Source organism: Prionailurus bengalensis, chromosome D3, assembly GCF_016509475.1.
Source record: "Prionailurus bengalensis isolate Pbe53 chromosome D3, Fcat_Pben_1.1_paternal_pri, whole genome shotgun sequence".
Taxonomy (NCBI): domain Eukaryota; kingdom Metazoa; phylum Chordata; class Mammalia; order Carnivora; family Felidae; genus Prionailurus; species Prionailurus bengalensis.
The window spans coordinates 45,514,068-45,529,467 of record NC_057356.1 but is presented as its reverse complement, the minus strand read 5'-3'; the positions used below and the strand labels follow the sequence as shown (position 1 = coordinate 45,529,467).

At 38.2% G+C, this 15,400-nt stretch overlaps 1 protein-coding gene across 3 annotated transcripts in view; it reads right to left on the bottom strand.

Moving 5' to 3' along the window:
- RBBP8 (RB binding protein 8, endonuclease) overlaps positions 1-15,400 on the bottom strand; it is a 111,907-nt gene that overhangs the window by 85,672 nt on the left and 10,835 nt on the right. The window contains exons 2-3 of one of the 3 annotated variants that reach the window (XM_043558446.1): positions 7,188-7,272; positions 3,432-3,637 (exon numbers count right to left, since the gene is read on the bottom strand). In XM_043558446.1, coding sequence (XP_043414381.1) covers positions 3,432-3,540 — 109 coding nt within the window. In that variant the 5' untranslated portion in view covers positions 3,541-3,637; positions 7,188-7,272. Of the gene's footprint in view, positions 1-3,431; positions 3,638-6,551; positions 6,802-7,187; positions 7,273-15,400 lie in introns of those variants that run through there. The other 2 variants (XM_043558445.1, XM_043558447.1) reach the window with 2 other exon arrangements.

Genomic DNA, 15,400 nt, shown 5'->3' with positions numbered 1-15,400 from the left:
TCGGGCTCTGTGCTGACAGCTCAGAACCTGGAGCCTGCTTCAGATTCTGTGTCTCCCCCTCCTCTTTCTGCCCCTCCCCTGCTCACACTCTGTGTCTGTCTCTCAATAATAAACATTAAAAAAAAAAATAGACAAAGGACTTGAATAAACATTTCTCCAATGATATACAAATGGCCAGTAAGTACATGAAAAAATGTTCAACATCACTAATCTTTAGGTAAATGCAAATCAAAATCGCAGTATCACCTTACATCCACTAGGATGGCTACGACTATCAAAAGAAAATAAAAGAAAACAGAAGATACCAAGTGTTGGTAAGAATGTGGAGAAACTTAACACTTGTGCATTGCTGGTGGGAATGTAAAAATGGAAAAGAGTATGGTAATTCCTCAAAAAATTAAAAATATAATTATCATATAATTCAGCAATCCCACTTCTAGATACACTTCCAAAGGAGTTGAAAGAAGGGTCTTAAAGATTACTTGTACACTCCTGTTCAGAGCAACATTATTCTCAACAGCCAAAAGATGTAAGCAACTCAAATGTCCAACAATGGATGAATGAATGGATAAGCAAAATGTGGTATATACAATGGGATATTGTATATACCTTAAAAGAGAAAAAATTCTGTAATATGCTTACAATATGGATGAAACTTGAAGACCTTATGCTAAGTGAAATGAGCCAGTCACAAAAAGACTGTTATGAGATATTTAGAATGGTCACAATCACAGAGATAGAAAGTGGAATAGTGGCTGCCAGGGGCTGGAGGCAGGGATAAATGGGGAGTTATTGTTTAATAGGTATAAAATTTCAGTTTTACAAGATGAAGAGCTCTGGAGATGGATGGTGGTGATAGTCACACAACATCATGAATGTATTTAACGCCACTGAAGTGTACACTTAAAAACAGTTAAGATGAAAAATTTTATGTATATTTCATGGAAATTTTTAAAAAGTAAGTATCCCCACTTCTTCCCCTCGCCAAGAAGAGATAAAAGTAAGAATTTTCCAAGATTTCTTAACCATTTAAATTTTCTCATGTTTATTTTTTTGGCCATTCTTTTCCTGTTTCTTTCTAGAAATTAGCAGTTTCAAAAATCATAAAGAGGAACGTAAAAGTAATCAGTATGTGAAATCTCTGTTATAACTTTTTTATAGTATCTCACTGTACCTGGCTGGGATAGTACACAGCGGGCACAGATAATTATAATGGTGCTGCTTCAGAAAGGACAGCATTCTAATATCTAAACACATATAGCTAGTACATATATTGCTTACTATGTGCCATAAACTCTTCAAAATGTTTTACATATATTAAAATATTTAATATAATGTGAAGTAACTATTATTAGTATCTTTATTTTATAGATAAGGAATCTGGTGCACCGTAAAGTTAAATAGCTTGCACAAGGTCACCACCTTCAAGGGTGAGATGGCTTTCAAATATTGGCATCCTAGATCCAGTAACAAGTACATCACATAGCCTCTTTCTCAACACAGCACTACCTATACAAGTAATAGAAGTAAGCACTGAAAATGAAAATTTTAGACTTAATCCTAAAGATAAAGCATGGTAACAATCTCTTTAGCATAATACATAATGTTTTACATAATTTGAACCTATCTACCTTTCTAGCACCATCCTCTTTCCACCTGACCAATAAATTCCCATCACTTACCTCATTTTCTCTGTGAGCTATACCAACTTATCTACAGTTCTTTGATTAAAATCAAGCTGTTACTGCCAAACTTGTGCTTAAGCTATTCTCTTAAAACGTTCCCCTCCTACAATCTTCTTTGTCTGGCTAATTAGACTCATTTCAATGGTAAAGCCTGATTTGACAGTAAATCAATCAATCAATCAATCAATCAATCTCTCTCAAGGGGCGCGCGCGCACACACACCAGGTTCTTCCTTTATGTTCCCAGATAACTATATATGATTCATTCTTATTCATAAGGTATGGAATATGGTAAGTGTACCCCAAAACTTTTCTTGAACAAGAGTCTGCCAGTACACTGGGGTATGCAAGAATACTTCTGGGGTCCATGCTTCATTAATTCATGATGAGTCCATTATCATGAGGTTCTGCCAAGAACTACATTTACCACAGAAAAGTTCTAACACAGACCCACATACTAGGTAGATCATGGTTGTTTTTTTTTTTTTTTTTATGAGAAAATTGCCATTTATTGCTTTGGTTTCACCCAACAGGAAGAAACAAATTTTATTGCCATTTATATATTTTCTCAAATTGACCATATACAGTCTTTGTCTGCCCATTCCAGAAAACTGGGGCAAAGGTAATTATAACTAAGTACAAAAAAGCAACACATGGACAGAAAAAAAACATTCTCAGCATTAGGAACACTCATGACCCCAGGATCCATTAGTGCTCATCTCTGATGAATGATGCATTCTTTTGAACCAATCTGATTTGGTTAAAATATAAAGAGAATACCTGAAAAGTTTTTGATCGATCTAGACATTCAAAAGATAGAGAATATAGTCTAATTTAGAGGTTTGGGTTTTTTTTTTTATTCTTTATATTTTCTTTCAGATGAAATATTTTTTTTCTTTGAAAATGTAAGTAAGATTAGGTGGATTATATTTTAATGGCATTCCAGTGTAATGTGAAGGCTGTCAAGCACTATAGTATTAAACCTATGGTTGCAGCAAGAAACAAACATAATACCAAGCAATTTCCGTCCATGGGAAAAACGTATTATGTTAAAGTAACAGAATTAGACAGATATTAATACCAAATGTTGAGTCTACCTTTAAGAGAAAATTCTTTTATCTGGAGTACGTTTTAACACAATCACAAATAATAATTATATATTCATCTCAACCACAATTGCTCAATTCTCCTCACACTCATTGCACTTCACATAAACCTTTTAGCATTTATTTCATTATACTGTAATTATCTGTTTACATGGCTCTATCTCTATTAGACTCCAGGCTCTTTGAAAGCATACTGCCATTCACTTTCATATCTCAGTGCTTGGTAGCAAGTAGATTCCCAAAAGCTTGAAGAATAACTTTAGTATTTTAATGGCTGTAAAGAATCCTGCACATAATTTTATAGGAAAAAAAGTTTAGAGATTATATATCTTGGCTGAGATCACAAATCAAGTAGATAAATGAATTCGGAATTCACATCCAGGTCATCAATCAACAATTTCTATGCCGTTTCCACCACACCACACATATTACCATAGTAAATAACTTAAGATGTGCAAAAACTACATCCCATAGTAGGTGTCTATAGTTATAGAGCAACAACTCAATCATAAATGACTCACAAAAAATTACCTTTATTAGGTCCCTTAAAAATGAGATCCCTGAACTGTCACACAAAGTTATAACTATTTAGTCTCAATAGAATACTGGTGTACTATTAAAAAAAAAAAAAAGATTCTTACCTTGTACTTCTTTATCATGATACTCTTTTAGTTTTGTCCAAAGTTCCTTGAAGTCATTAGATATATCTATAGAACTAGGGCTTCCACAATTGCTTCCAGAGATGTTCATCTTTCTTAATATGCTCCACACTTCTATTTGCCTAATGTTTTCTGACTTTTTCTGTTACATTATATAGGTATGAAGTTGTCTTGGGCAGTTGAAATACCTGAAACAACAGATTGCAACACAAATGAATTTTACATTTATCTGTATGTAATTTTAAGTTAGAATATCTTCAAGCTTAGCCAGCTATTCTCAAGTTTTCCTTATTTACCTACACTCAATCATTTTGAGAATCTGGGGAATGGGAAGTAAAGACAATTATGCTGAGAACCCTGATTTCAGTTATTTGGTCTTTAGTTAAGCTAAGTTTTAAGGCAAACTTTCTCTTATTCCTCCTAGAAAGGAATAATTACTCAAATTGAGATGTTTCTGATATTGAGAGGTTTATAGTCATTCATGATCAGCATTGAATAATGCAACGTTCTAAAAAGAATTTATTTTTTGTTAAACTTTTCAGTTGATATGAAGTACAAGAATATACTGAACCAATAACTGGAACACATTCTGAATATCCTTGACTTAAACAGTATTCACATATATACATCTACATATACATAGAAGCACATGCCTTATAAAAGAGCAAGAAAGATGTTTGTGATTAATACACACGAACATCTGAATACCTTTCTTATTACAAGAGAAATCAGTGAGCAAGATACAGGCACAGCAAAGAACTATGAATACAGAAACGTCTAGTAACAAGACAAAAAGGGTAAGGCTATTTTGTGTCCCTCTTAGGGTAGAGGTGAATGATAATTACTTGTGTAAGCCCCTGAAGGAAGCAACAGGATACTGAGAAGTTCAAGTGGATTCATAAATATTTTAATGTGTCCTTAAGTTGAAACCATTAACTAGCTACCACTAAAAAAAGAAAACGATTAGTAAGTTTACTAAACCTCACGTATGGCTCCTTAGCCAATGATTTACCATTACTAACATGCCCAAACTGATTTAAGTGTTTCTTACTAATCATTTCTCAAGGTCTCTAATGAAGAAGCTAAAATAAGCAATGACACTTCTAAAGGAGAAGACTGGAAAAATACACTCTTAAGTTTTATAAACGTTGTGATTGGGGGCACCCAGCTGGTTCACTATGTAGAGCTATTGATCTCAGGGTCATGAGTTCAAGCCCCACGTTTGGCATGAAGCCTACTTAATTTAAAAACAAAAAACAACTGTGATTAGGCTTTGTTGAGACAGTGAAAACTGAACATGTACTGGATTTTAGAGAATATTAGCGCATTATTTTTAAAATCTTGGGTATAATTTGCTCATATTTAAAAAAAAAAAAAGTCCTTAGCTGTTAAAGAGATATATACTGATACGTTTACAGGTAAACTCACCTGTTCTGGATTTGCTTTCAAATGCTCTAGCTAAAACAAAACATGAATGCCGGGTAGGGAGATGAAACCAGTAGGCCTGCTTTGACAATTATTGAAACTGTAATGGATGGGTCTCTCTCTTGTGTATATTATTTCCACAACAGAGTTTTTAAAAGAGGGATTGGGTGAATTAACACAGCTTCATTTCCAGAAAGGCCTGAATTCTATTTTTTAACCTTAAAAGATAAACAGGCTTACACTACTGTCAGTAAAAGCCACCATTTGTTTACTATATGCCAGATACCGTGCTGCTTTATAGTCATTTTTAAACTTAATCTTGAGAACTCTATAAAACAGCTGCTGTTACTAATTTCACTTTAGAGTTGGAAAAACAGGTTTAAGAAATTAAGTGACTTTCCCAAGGTCATTCTGTTAGGACCAACACAGCTAAATGGGGGTGGGGGTGGCCCTCATACTCTAGCGATGTTAATCAACTGCAAAATACTTTCCAGTAGCCTAAGATGGGGCACCTGGGTGTCTCAGTCAACTGAGGGTCAGACTTCGGCTCAGGTCATGATCATATACATGGTTTACGAATTCAAGCCCAGCACTGGGCTCACTGTTGTCAGCCAAGAGCCCATCCTCTGCCCCCTCTCTCTGACCGCCCCCATCCCCTCTTGTGCTCTCCCAAAAATAAATAAATATTTTATAAAATAAAGGAGGCCCCCCCACAGTAATTAGTTCTATTAATAGTTTAAAACAAAATTTTAATGACTTCAATGAATATGTTAAAATTGCATATTCAATTGCTTAAAACAGTGTAAATAAAATAAGCATTCGTTAATGTACCCTGACAGGTAGCAAAAAAAAAAAAAAAAAAAGTGTTTTTTCACCACATAAAAACAGTTTACCCACACTGAACTTGCAAATTCTGGCTCGAAAAACCATCTCAAGCCTATCCTGCATAGCCAGCACTTTTGTCAGAATTTCTTTTGGTTTGAACCGTTATGGTTACACGAGGATGCGCCTTAATTTCGCAGAAATGTGCACCTTGTGCCTCAAAGTGCATTCTGGGCTCAAAGGTCTGTAATAACTGAATACATTTCTATGCATCCTGTAGCCCTGTAAACCACCAACCACAGTGAAGGTGCTCAGTAAACTCTTTCCAGTAGCACCCACCGCACGTATTCTCACACAGGGCAAGGGCCGCGCCTGGAGTCACACACCTGCCCGAGACAAACGCATAGGGACTGGACAGGTCCTCTTACGGGCAAAGCAGAGGTCCAGAGGCTCCCATGCCCATCCCAGCACCCGTAGCCACCAACCTCTCCCCCCGCACCGCGGCCACCCAAACGCTCCAAAAACCAGCAGCGCGACTGACGCGGGAAGCGAGCACCGCGCACCGCCCCCCCCCGCCCCCCGCCGCCGGCGGCGCATGCGCGGGGGCGGGCTCGTAGTGGGTAAGCGAATCCTCAGCCAGCGCGGGAGACCAAAGAACCGCAGGGAGCGCGGGCTCGTCCTCCTTTCCCGCCCACCTCCAGCGGAGTTTATCCGGGCTCCAGCCTTATTCCTCAGGCAGCCCCGAAGCCGTACCGCCACCCCCACCCCAGGGGCCAAATGCCTACGTTCGGCCGGCAGCTCCTGACCGGAAGTAGCCGCTAAGACCCAGCACTCCGGGTCTGGGGAAGGAGATACCTTTTTATTCACGGCTTACAAGTCTTCCTCAAGATTCTCGAAAGCCCCAGCACGGAAGCAGACACGACTCCGGGGCTGTGAAGGAACGGCCACTCGCTTTTCTTCTCTTTCCCTCACTGATCCGCCAACCCTCCTCTGGGAAAGCCGGCCCCTCAGGGCGGCCCGCGCTTTCCGGGGGTGGGGAAGGGCCCGAGGGCCGCCGGCCGGGCTTGTAGGCGCCCGGGCCCGCCCCCCTCGGAGCCCGCTCGACGTCACGGAGGAGTTCCCTTCACGTCACGCCCCTCCGCCGGCCGCCGAGCTAGGCGGTGCACCGCACGCCTCTGGCGGAAGAGCTGGGTGGCCCGTGTGTTCCAAAGTTAAGGGTGGTGACTGGAGAGTCGAGCGCCAGCCCCTGCTGTTTACGGGACGGCTCCGGGAGCTGGCGGCCGCCACAGCGTCTTTGAAATGCGCTGGAGAAAACTCAGGCATTTCCGTCTGGGAAATTCAAGCCCGTGGTGTTACCTTGTGTCTGACGTTAGCATATTTCAGGAAAGCCTGTGTAAGTGGCCACTACCACAGGGACAGTTAACACTAACTGATAAAGGAATGGACACGGATCAGTCTAAGGTAGCGTTCTGCCTTGTAGCTATCTATTACCTGCAGATTAGTGACGTGACCTGACAGGACTGGGTGGTGAGGCCACGTAGCAAAGCGATGTGTAAGTGGAAAGTTCCTGAGGACCCTGAAATGAGACGGAATCAGAAGTGCCCAGCATTATTTGTTGGGATAACAAGCTGTTAGGTAATTTAATTTTTTTTTAAATCAATGCTTTCTGTGGCTGTGTGTTTATAATGGTCAACCTGTTAGTCTGTTTTCCTACTTGATTTCTAAAAGAAGCATTTTAGCATTAGCAGTTCTACAAATGAAGTTGAAAATAAACAATAGGCTACAATCACAGTATCTTTTAAACCAGTCCAATACTGTTCTTTAATACTTATGAGACCTGGGAGGGAGATAAAGCATAGTATTATAAACTGTAAAACTTAAGTAGTGTTTAGGAAATCATAAATACAAGCTATAAAGTTAATTTTTTCCACTCACTCATGTTAAGGGATGAATATCAGAGCTTACTCCTTGGGATTTCACGCAATAGGATGTTTCTGTACCATTGGAGCAATGCTATAGGAACGTTGGTATTTTTAGGGAAGAGGGTTGCTAAATCTTCATTACCCTGTTAGAGTAACTATCATTTGCTTCCAAAGTTTACAAGACTTCATAACACTTTTAAAGAAAATGGGTGAAAAATTGACTGCCATTTCTAATACAACACAGGAGACATAGTTGTTTGTATACATGTTTATAATGGAAAGTTTTGTTATAAATGGGAAGAACCTGTAATCAGTTTGTCATTTAACCGTACACTGAAAGAACAGTGTACTTGTGGTCTGAAGAAAAACCATCAGAACAAAATGATGTAACTTGTTCCTCTGGCCTCTGCCAATGGCTTCACTACCCAATGCATTTATATAAGTCAGAATCCAAATAATCATCCTTGACACCTTTACCCCCCTTTAACCCGCTTATCCAAACTACCACCAAATTCTGTCAGTTTTACTTACCAAATATATCCCAAATCAATCCCCTTCTTTTCATCACTTCCACAATATTCCAAAAATACCATTGTGTCTTAACCTAGTCTGTTAGTCTGCTTTCCATATCCATCCAACCAACAACCCCATCTAAACCTTTCTCTTCACTGGTGCTCAGAAAAAAAAATGAGTATCCGTTCTCAATTCATGTATATATTTAAATTTCAAATTGCATGCATGTAAAAGAACAACAGCAAAAAAATAGGGGCACCTGGCTAGCTCAGTCGTAGAGCAAGCGACTCTTGATCTCAAGGTCGCTTGAGTTGAAGCCCCATGCTGGGTGTAGAGCTTACTTTTTAAAAAAAAAGATAAATTGTATATATGTATTGCTGAAAAATGGTAATAGTCTAATGGGTAAGTCACAGGCTCTGGAGACAGACTTCTGGGTTTGAATACTGCTCTAATACTTCCTTTACCAAGTGACCTTGGATGGATTTCTTAACCTCTGTCTCATTTTTCTTACCTGTAAACTGAGGATAATAATAGTACCAACCATATAGGATTATGAAGAGTAAATGAATTAGTACATGTAAATTGCTTAGTACAGTGTTCATAGACACAGTATGTGCTTGGAAAAAAGCTAGCCCTTATTGGTACTTCTGAGTTATTTTATGACTATCAAACATATTTTTAAAGACATTTTTTAAAAGGGTGAGAAAAAAAATAGAAATCTATGTTTTCCTCCTCCCACCTTAAATTTTACCCACTTTTAGACTACTTCTTTACATTGTAGCTACTATGATCTTCCTGAAAAATAAATCTGAAAATGGCTGCTTAAACCGTTCAGTTGCCTACTGTTACTCCTCGAAGAAAGCCACTTTGAACTGCCTCTACTACCTCTGCAGGTTCATTTCCAATCATTTTCTGCCATCTGGCCTTAACCTTTTAGTGTCTCCTAGGTCTTTGTGTGCTGTTGCCTCTGGAATTATCAACCAAACCTACCCCTGCCCTTTGCCCAGCTATTACTAATCGTTTTATCTTGTTTTAATAGTCTTTTCTATTAAATCCTCTTATAGCACTGTGTATGTTCCCATCTTACACTTATTACAGTTTTAAATATTTGAATAATTTTCTTTTCCCACTAGACTAAGTTTCTTGAGGTCAAAACCATTTCTTGTTCACCTTTTTACCTCCAGAAACTAACCCAGTGCCTGCCATAAAGTCAGTACTGTGTGGATAAATGAATAAAGTTTAAGGGATTAACTATTTTTTATGTAAGTAGAGAAAATCTTTGAATCCATTCAAAATTCTTAGATTATCCATGTGAGATTTTATGGCGATCACTTTAACAGTGGAAATAGTGGGCATACTCATAGTCTCTCCCAATAGGAGCTTTAAACCCCACGTGGTGGAATAAATTATGAGGTTCTAAAGATATGTGGGAAAACTTTATGGCTTTGAACAGTGGTTCCCAAACATTTTTAATGCTTAGAAAAGCAATAATTGTATTACATATTGTGATAAAAAGATGAGGCTGCTTCTATCCAGAGGCAGCAGAAGTTGGAACTTCAGCCACCAGGGCCAGCGATGCTCCCTTGAGGGCTGGGATTTTAATGTCCTAGCACACCTATAATCCGTTGGAGGCCCCTGATTAGGATGCTCGACTTAAAAATTGTGTGAATGATTCAAATGGTAAATTTTATAATATGTACATCTGTACATTTAACCACAATAAGAAAAAAATGTGTGGTAGCAGTAAAAACTCTAGGATTCTTAGAACTGTAGAATTTTGGAAATATGTAGATTTTAAAATCATCTAACTCAAATCATTTTAAACCTGAAACCTTTTGTTGGTACTACAGTCTGCTTAACTCCTATAGTTGAATGGCTGAGGGTTGCAAAGGAAAAATCACACAACAGGACTGATATCACTAAAATTATGTGGTTTCAAACCTCATATAGGGCATTAATTAATTCTTAAAACAGACTTTGTTCAGCTGCTCTTGTTTCCTTTGCTGTCTTCCAAACCTTCACTATTTTCCTCAAGCCTCTGTACAGTATTCTCACTCTCAGCAGACACCCTAGTCTCCAGGTTAATCAGAACAATTGGGGTCAAAAGGTGTGGTCTCCTTGAACTTCACTTTTCCTTTCTCAACCCTGTGAATTAGGCAATACCATTTTGCAGTCACAAAGTAACTCAAATCCACTTGCTTCTCCCCACCTCTTCTGCATCCACCTTGGGGTGGCGTCATCAGCATCTTAAACCTCTTCTGCAGCAATAGACTCCTTTTTTTTTTTTTTTTTTTAGATCAACTATCTTTCTACTTCTGTTTCCCCCTTACTGTGGTGTACAGCACTCAGAGTAGTCCTTTAAACAGATAACAGATTTAACCAGAACAAAATGCTGTCCTGCTAAAAACATTCCAGGGTCTTCCCATCACCTTAGAATAAAATCAAACCCTTTTCCATGGAGTCAGGACAAGTGAATCAATATTACATTGGTGTTATTCCTAAATAATAGTTTTGAATTAGTGCTTTCCTTTCCATTCCCTTTTACCCTCATTTAGGCCGTGTTATTTCTTACCTAGACTATACAGTCTCCTTGCTTCCAGTCTTCCTCACCTTAATACAGTGTCCACACAGCTGCCAGAGATCTAAACCATTATTTCTGATACTGGCATTTCCTTGCTTAAAATCCTTCAGTGGCTCTCCATTGCTTAAATATAATCAATACAAAAATTTATTAATGAGACTTTATAGCACAACTGGATTTGGATAGCTGCATTTCAGTGCTCAAAACCACGTGTGACTAGTGGCTACTATATTGGACAGCACAGGCCTAGATGTATAATGAACAAGTGAGGTTACATGGTTTACCTGAAGAACCAGGCTGGAGCAAGGACTAAGGCACAGATAACTGATTCCTAGTCTTAGGCTATTTCTGCTGTTTGTGCTGGGCATTTCTCATCTCTTTCCCACTCCCCTCATCACCCCATTCCCCTCCCCTGACCCAACATAGAGGGCCTATATCCCCAAGCAAAAAATTTAAAAGTGATTAAACCCATTATGATTATTTACATAATACTGTCAGCACCTCTAATATGGACACACAATACTTAATAAACTAGGGTGACCTGTCTACCTACAGCCAGAATTATTTTAAAACTACTTAGAATTAGTAAGAACTATTTAGAATTATTAAAAACAAGACAAAAGGCTATTTGAGAGAGAAGTGGGGAAGGAACTTTTGAGACAAAAGAAAATTATGTTCACTGTCAGCATTTGTGTCAATTTGAACACTTGATTTAATTGTTAAGTTGTTTACAGTAATTACTAAGTGTTGTTTAGGGATAAGAGTTTATGTCAGTTGATGATCTTGCCCTAAGTGACAAAATGTTTTGTTTATAATTTGAATTGAGGGTGGCAAGATTCCAGTTGAGTTGAACAGTTTTATAATTGTTTTAAAAGATATATCTAACACTCTCAGAAGATGTCAGTATTACAGTTTTTATTTTAACAGTCTTAAGTGGTTATTAATGTGCTTATAACAAACATTAAAAATTATACATTGCTTTCCAATTAGAAAAATTAGCCTTATGTAGTCTGGCCAACTTCTAACTTAGATATAAGAGACTTTATTTTGACTTTTACTATGGCTATATATACCTTCTTTATTTCTTTTTATAAACTAGTTGATAGTTTATAAAATGATATTTGTGTTCTTAAATATCATTCACTTAGCTACTTCATTTCACATCAGTAATGGGCAAAGTTTTATTTAGATATATAATTTGCCCAATTTAGGAACCCTTTATACTTGATAAAGATTCCGATACACTATATGATAAACTGTATACTTGCTTAGTTGCCTAGTTTAAATAATGCCAGGCTGATCAAGAATGTTAATGATCTATTACTGCAAAATCATTCATTATGTATGGAAAGGAGTTTCTTTTTCTTACAGGTCAGCCATTTTATAATACAGTGACTGCTTGGCAGTATTTCATACCTATGCATATGGGTTTATAGAGCCCAGGAATTTTGTTATTTAGCCCTTAGGTCTTGTCTCTTAACACTGACATTTATCTGCTGTGGAGATGATAAAAGAATTTAAGATTGATCACTAAGAAAGTAGAATAGAAAAGTAGATTTTATTTTGAGAATCTTGTGAAACTAATATGTACCTTTTTATCCAGTAAATACAGTATTATACTTGCATTCTATATACATATGTATAATGCTACCATGATGGAAGCTGTGGGAACAGTATTTATTTACAGTAATGTAAATGGAAAATATTATGGGGGTGCCAGGGTGGCTCAGTCAATTGAGTGTCCAAATCTTTTTTTTAAATTTTTTAAATGTTTTATTACTTATTTTTGAGAGAGAGAGAGAGAGAAAGAGAGTGGGGGAGGGGCAAAGAGAGAGAGGGAGACACAGAATCGGAAGTAGGTTCCAGGCTCTGCTCAGCACAGAGTCTGACGTGGGGCTCGAACTCGCAAGCTGTGAGATCATGACCTAAGCTGAAGTCAGATGCCCAACCTACTAAGCCCCCCAACTCTTGCTTTTGGCTCAGGTTGTGATCCCCAGATCATATCATGGGATGCAGACACGGGTCAGGTTCTGTGCTGAGCATGGAGCCTGCTTAAGATTTTCTCTCTCTCTCTCTCTCTCTCTCTCTCTCTCTCTCTCTCTCTCGGGTGCCTGGGTGTCTCAGTTGGTTGAGCATCTGACTCTTGGTTTCAGCTCAGGTCATGATCTCATGGTTTGTGAGTTTGAGTCCCACCCTGGACTGTGCACTGCTTGGAATTCTCTCTCCCTTTCTCTCTGCCCTCCTGTACACTGTCTCTCCCTCTCTCTCTGAAAATAAATAAATGAATTAAAAAAAAAGATTCTCTCTCTCTCTTCCTCTGCCCCCCTCCCCCCTCTTGAAATAAGTAAATAATTAATTAAAAATTTTAGGGGCGCCTGGGTGGCGCAGTCGGTTAAGCGTCCGACTTCAGCCAGGTCACGATCTCACGGTCTGTGAGTTCGAGCCCCGCGTCGGGCTCTGGGCTGATGGCTCAGAGCCTGGAGCCTGTTTCCGATTCTGTGTCTCCCTCTCTCTCTGCCCCTCCCCCGTTCATGCTCTGTCTCTCTCTGTCCCAAAAATAAATAAACGTTGAAAAAAAAAAAAAACTAGAAAAAAAAATTTTTTAAAAAATATGAAGGGGTAACTGTAGGAATAAGTCCCTGGCAGTTGGACTCTATTAGTTAAAGCATTCCTTAATAGGCTTACAGGAGCAAACACGTTTAATATTCATTACCTTGTCCACTTAAAAAAAATTAATGATTCACCTCTTATATGGTATTTTTTCCATTTTTGATGAATTTCTTCAATACTGACAAATAGTTGTGATCTTTAATGCACTCATGCCTCACAAATTACACGTCTTCAAACACAATGGCAGACCTTTTTTGCCCCAATTTTTTCTATTCTATGAGAAAAATAGACTGTTTAAAATACCAGCTTTTCGCTTTTCCTAATCCATATGTTAGTCTGAGGTTAAGGAAACTTTGATAGTTACCTTTCCAAAAATGTTTTACATTCAGAATTTAGTTCTTAAAGGAGACCTTCAGTTTTAGCCAATACTTTTTCAATTTTACTTCTTATAATCAGAAGTATTAGAAATGTTTAGTGAAATTAAATTATGTTTGAATTTACCTCACACCTTTGGTGACTCTTTTTGAGGATTATTTAGGATACTAAGACAAATCTAATGTGCTTCTTATCTAAAGTGACCATATCCCTAGGCTTACCAGCAATAGTTCTGGTTAATGTCTATTGTTCTGGTTTAATTATTATTATTGTTTTTTTAATTTTTTTTTCAACGTTTATTTATTTTTGGGACAGAGAGAGACGGAGCATGAACGGGGGAGGGGCAGAGAGAGAGGGAGACACAGAATCCGAAACAGGCTTCAGGCTCTGAGCCATCAGCCCTGAGCCTGACGCGGGGCTCGAACTCACGGACCGCGAGATCGTGACCTGGCTGAAGTCGGACGCTTAACCGACTGCGCTACCCAGGCGCCCCTGTTCTGGTTTAATTATTAATAAGGCTCCTGTCTACTCTCAAAAATGTCCTGGGTTGGGTGATAAATCATATGGTCAGAGCTTTAAGGTATTTGAAATATAAACTAATAAAAAAAGGGAAGATTTAGGAGTGCCTGGTTAAGCATCCTATTCTTGATTAAGCATCCTACTCTTGATTTCAGCTCAGGTCATGATCCCAGGGTCCTGGAATCAAGCCCCACCTCAGGCTTCAAGCTGAGTGAGGAGCCTGCTTAAGATTCTCTCTCCCTCCCTCTCTTTCTGTGCCTTCCCAGCTCATACTCATGGGTGGTCTCTCAAAAAATTTTTTTAAAAAAGAAAAAGGGAAGATTTAAATTACCCTTTATAGTCAAGAATATTTCCTTTGCAACTATGTACAGACCTAACTGAATTATTTTTTTAAAATATTTATTTATGGGCATCTGGGTGGCTCAGTTGGTTAAGCATGCAACTTCAGCTCAGGTCATAATCTTGCAGTTCATGAGTTCAAGCCCCATGTCAGGCTCTGTGCTGACAGCTTGGAGCCTGGAGCCTGCTTTGGATTCTGTGTTTCCATGTCTCTCTGCCCTTCCCCTGCTCACTCTCTGTCTGTCTCTCTCTCAAAAATAAATACATATTAAAAAAAAAAACAACTTCTTATAAAAAAATAAATTAAATATTTATTTATTTTGAGAGAGAGAGAATGAGTGGGATGGGGGCAGAGAGACAGAACCCCAAGGAGGCTCCACACTGTGCAGTGCCCAAAGCAGGGCTCGATCTCATGAGCCATGAGATCATGATGTGAACTGAAATCAAGAGTTGAACACTTAAATGACTGAGCTGCCCAGGGGCCACACCATGCTATTTTTGAATAATAAAATCTGTTTAAAGTTTATTCTGTGCTTTTCTATTTTTTTTAATTTAGAAACTACTTTTGAGAAAATAACCAAATAAAGTTTCTGAATTTTGATAATTATTACCTAAAGGCTAATTTGCAGTCCCAGTACATTTTTCTGTTTATTTCAGAAAACTTTTACAAGGTTACTAAAAGGGCTTTAAAATATGATAGCAATTTGAGTCTCATAATTTAGAAAAGGAAAATAAATTGGGCTCTCTCAATCAGAGTTGGAGTGAAGCACCTATTATATGGACCAATCTCAGTTCATTTTTTAGACTTTTTTGCATTAATAATTGTACTTACTAGAAATCATGGC